Source organism: Bison bison, unplaced genomic scaffold (genome assembly GCF_000754665.1).
Source record: "Bison bison bison isolate TAMUID 2011002044 unplaced genomic scaffold, Bison_UMD1.0 scf7180017864068, whole genome shotgun sequence".
NCBI classification, from domain to species: domain Eukaryota; kingdom Metazoa; phylum Chordata; class Mammalia; order Artiodactyla; family Bovidae; genus Bison; species Bison bison.
In genome coordinates this window covers 4,111,772-4,115,205 of record NW_011494640.1, presented here as the reverse complement: position 1 = coordinate 4,115,205, position 3,434 = coordinate 4,111,772, and the positions used below count along the sequence as shown (strand labels likewise).

The window sequence follows — 3,434 nt, the reverse complement described above, 5'->3', positions numbered from 1 at the left end:
CTCAGTAATTCACCAGCGGTACCAGGCATCGCTGAGGAGGAGGCGAGCCCACGCGCTGGAGGGGAGGAAACGAAAAGTGAAGGATCGGCGCGCCGGGGCGACGATGGGCGCCCCCCGCGGCTGCCCGGGGGCACCAAGTGTGCGGCTGCTTCGGGCACTGCGCGGGCGAACAAAAGCTGCGGCCACGACTACCTTCTTCTGGACCGAGCCGCGCGCCAGGGGCTGTTGAGGCCCGGTGATGCGGCTTCACTGCCCTCGGTTTTGAGATCCTGCGCGTTTGGCGCAGCTCCGCTCCTGCGCGCCGCGTCGGTCCCGCTCCCTGCCCTGGGGAGTGTCTCCGCCCTCGGCGGGAGCACGGCACTTTGAGGAGGAACCGCTTTTTTTTAATCCTTTGGTCCTTATTCGTGCCCCTGCGGAGACAGGCGCGAGTCACCTTGGCGTCTCCTTAACTCCTGTGCCCCTGCCGTCACCCCTGGTTCTTTCCCAGGGGCGACTCCACGAGAGGAGCAGGGCTTGGGACACGGATCTCCGCCGGGGCTCCCTCCGGTTCTCTCTGGGCCCAGCTAGGGAACTAGTTTGAAGGAGAGGGTCAGCCCTTCCCAGCGCGGGCGTTCGCTTTTCCCCCAAGGTGATTTCCCGTTAGGAGCCCTAAGTGCCCCTGTTGAATGCGTTTCCGACGGCCTCCGGCTGCGGGACTGCTAAAGCCCCGCGGACTTAGGGGCGGCCTCCCGCGGGACTTTGCCCGCCAAATACAGAGACGTAGGCGCGCGCATCTAGGCCTGCGAGGGGAGGCGGCGGGGGCGCCCAGAGGCCCGGAAAGACTGGAGACCAACTGGCGCGCGCCCGGCGGTGCCGGTGCAGCCAGCGAGCGCCAGGTCTCCAGGGTCAGGGGCGCACTCGGAGGCCCCGGGGCCACGTGCTCCGCGCGCGCGGTGCGTGCAGAGGCCCGCGCGCAAAGCCCGCCGGGCGGGGTGCGCGCCTGCGCGCCACGACCTCCCCGCCCCCACAACTCCCCGGGGCTCCGGCCGCCAGGGGGCGGGAGCGGGCGGTGCCGGGGTCCGCGCTGTGTCGGACAGGGAGCAGCACCAGGAGGATGGGGCCGGCAGGTGCCCCGGCGCCCTTCACCGGAAGGCGCCCGAGCAGCCTCCGGTTCCCTGGCTGCTCGAAGCCTGTTTGTGTTGGCGGCAGAGTGTGCCGCACTGGGTGGAAATAATTACGGGGCTGCGGGGTACCCGCGGCGGCGCTGCCCCTTGGGGCTCGGGCGAGGCGCGGCCTGACGGACACCGAGCTGGCCCTCGGACGGGCGAGAGAGCCACGGAGGGACATTTTGGTGCTCCCAACTGCCACATTTCAGGGACTGCGCGCCTGAGTGCAGCAAGGCCTCACTCGGGCCCAGGAGTGTTGTCCCCTGAGCTGGCGCCCATGTCCAGGGCTGTGGTCTGCCTCCTTCTGGGATGGCTGTGGCTTACGGAGGGATCGGTGGGATTCTGGTACCTTCAAAGAAAGCCCTGCGCTTGCCAGATCGTGGGCTCCGAGCTCGAGCTCGGCTGCGGGGCCTCTGGCTGGAGAAGCGGCTTCCCCAGTTTTGCCAGTTAGTTCCCTCCCATTCCCTTCCCAGGCTAGTCCACCCACGGGAATCCTCCCGCAGTGTCAGGGCCCTCCCCCATTGCCTTATTTATTTATGGCACATACCTGCTGTCTTCCAAGAAGGATTTGTGAGAGGCGGAGCTCTCTGGTTGGAAACAAGTCTGTGATGAGAGAGTGTGAGTGAAGTGTTCCCGGGCTCGTCTGCCCGGCCAGACAGGTTTCGGTCTGTGGTTGCTACATGGCTTCTTTCCTAAGAAGCATGAGTAAAGGTGCGGTGGGAACCGCTGTTCTGGATCCATTTTTTAAAATGTGTGTGTTTTTAAGGGTAGAGAAGTAGGATGAGATCCCGGCCACAGACACTCAGTATTCTTTGCTCTCTCCCACCTGTAACTTTGAGCTTGTAATTTGGGACATCAGGATTGGCACTGAATCCCTCCTACCTGTAGGTCTGGGCCCCTTTGCCAGCCCTAGGCTACTCAGAAGACTTACTGGTTCCCTTTTCCTTTTTGAAGGACTTAAAGGAGAAGAAGGAAGTTGTGGAGGAGGCGGAGAATGGGAGAGAGGCACCTGCAAATGGGAATGCTGTGAGTGTCTGCTGTGGTCATGACCCCCAGAAGCTCCTGGCCTGGACTTCTTACTTAAGACTTTGGGCTTAATCAAGGGTGGGGCGGGGGGGCCAAGGCCTTGGCCAGTTCTATACTGGGATCTCTGGCTAGAACTTCAGGGGGCATCTCTCCGGGGGTCTGGTCTGTAGAAGCCCAGGGCAGGGTCTGGAAGAAGGGACGTTGGGGGCAGAGTGATGTTCTGTCCTCATCAACAAGCTGTTCTGCTTTCTGTCGAGGAGAATGAGGAAAACGGGGAGCAGGAGGCAGACAATGAGGTAGACGAAGAAGAGGAGGAAGGTGGGGAGGAAGAGGAAGAGGAGGAGGAAGGTGACGGTGAGTAGCTTTGTTCCTCTAGTACCTTCTGGTCTTTCCTAGCAGATGGGGAGGGACTGGGGTCTTCCTGGGGCGGGGGGTGGGTCCAAGGGACCACTTCCAACTGGGCTTGAAGCCGCAGAGCCGGCATCTTTCTCACTTTAGGCCAGTGACTGTGGGGCTGTGCCCCCAGCACCATGCTCAACGCCCACTGGAGAGTGCCCTCCATGCCCCGATCAGTTGGTTGGTGGGGCTTCTCTGGTTTCACTTGGGTCTTCTTACCTCTGACGACAAGCTGCCCGTGATGGGCAGTGTGGGTGCAGCGACTGCCCAGTTTGTCAGGCAGCAGAGATGGCTCAGCGGCACTCAACCCTGGTTACTCTGTTACTGGAGATTGCCCAAGGAGCTGCAGTTTTCCTGTCATTGTGTCCACCCCCCCCACCACCACCCCGTTGTTGGCTACCACTGAGTGGGAGAGTCCCAGGACCCACTGTGCCTGGTTAGTTGAGGAAGGCAGAGCGGTTTACTTGGGCTTTGCTCTCACCAGGTGAGGAAGAGGACGGAGATGAAGATGAGGAGGCCGAGGCAGCTACGGGCAAACGGGCAGCTGAAGATGACGAGGTGGGTCTGGTCTGGCTTGAGTTGGGCGAGAGGGCTAGGATCTGAGACACTAACACTGGAGAGGCTGATGGAACTTAAGTGGTTATAAGATGCAGTGTATGGTCCTTCTCTTGAGCTGGAGTGGGAACAGGGGCCCTCTGGAACAGTGCATGCCTGGTTTTAGTTCTGCCAGCGGGAGTTCAGCCAGTGGGTGGGCGGGCCCAGGGGATTGGAAGAGGCCTTGACAATCCTTCCCTTCCCAGGATGACGATGTGGATACCAAGAAGCAGAAGACTGATGAAGATGACTAGACAGCAAAAAAGGAAAAGT

General features: G+C 61.4%; 1 protein-coding gene across 2 annotated transcripts in view; it reads left to right on the top strand.

The window, feature by feature from the left end:
• The window catches only part of PTMA (prothymosin, alpha), a 4,615-nt gene extending 1,181 nt beyond the window's left edge, over nucleotides 1-3,434 (top strand). Inside the window, exons 2-5 of one of the 2 annotated variants that reach the window (XM_010836960.1) lie at nucleotides 2,100-2,171; nucleotides 2,429-2,525; nucleotides 3,052-3,125; nucleotides 3,368-3,434. In XM_010836960.1, the coding sequence (XP_010835262.1) occupies nucleotides 2,100-2,171; nucleotides 2,429-2,525; nucleotides 3,052-3,125; nucleotides 3,368-3,415 (291 nt within the window). In that variant the 3' untranslated portion in view covers nucleotides 3,416-3,434. The remainder of the gene's footprint in view (nucleotides 1-2,099; nucleotides 2,172-2,428; nucleotides 2,526-3,051; nucleotides 3,126-3,367) is intronic. The other variant, XM_010836961.1, reaches the window with a different exon arrangement.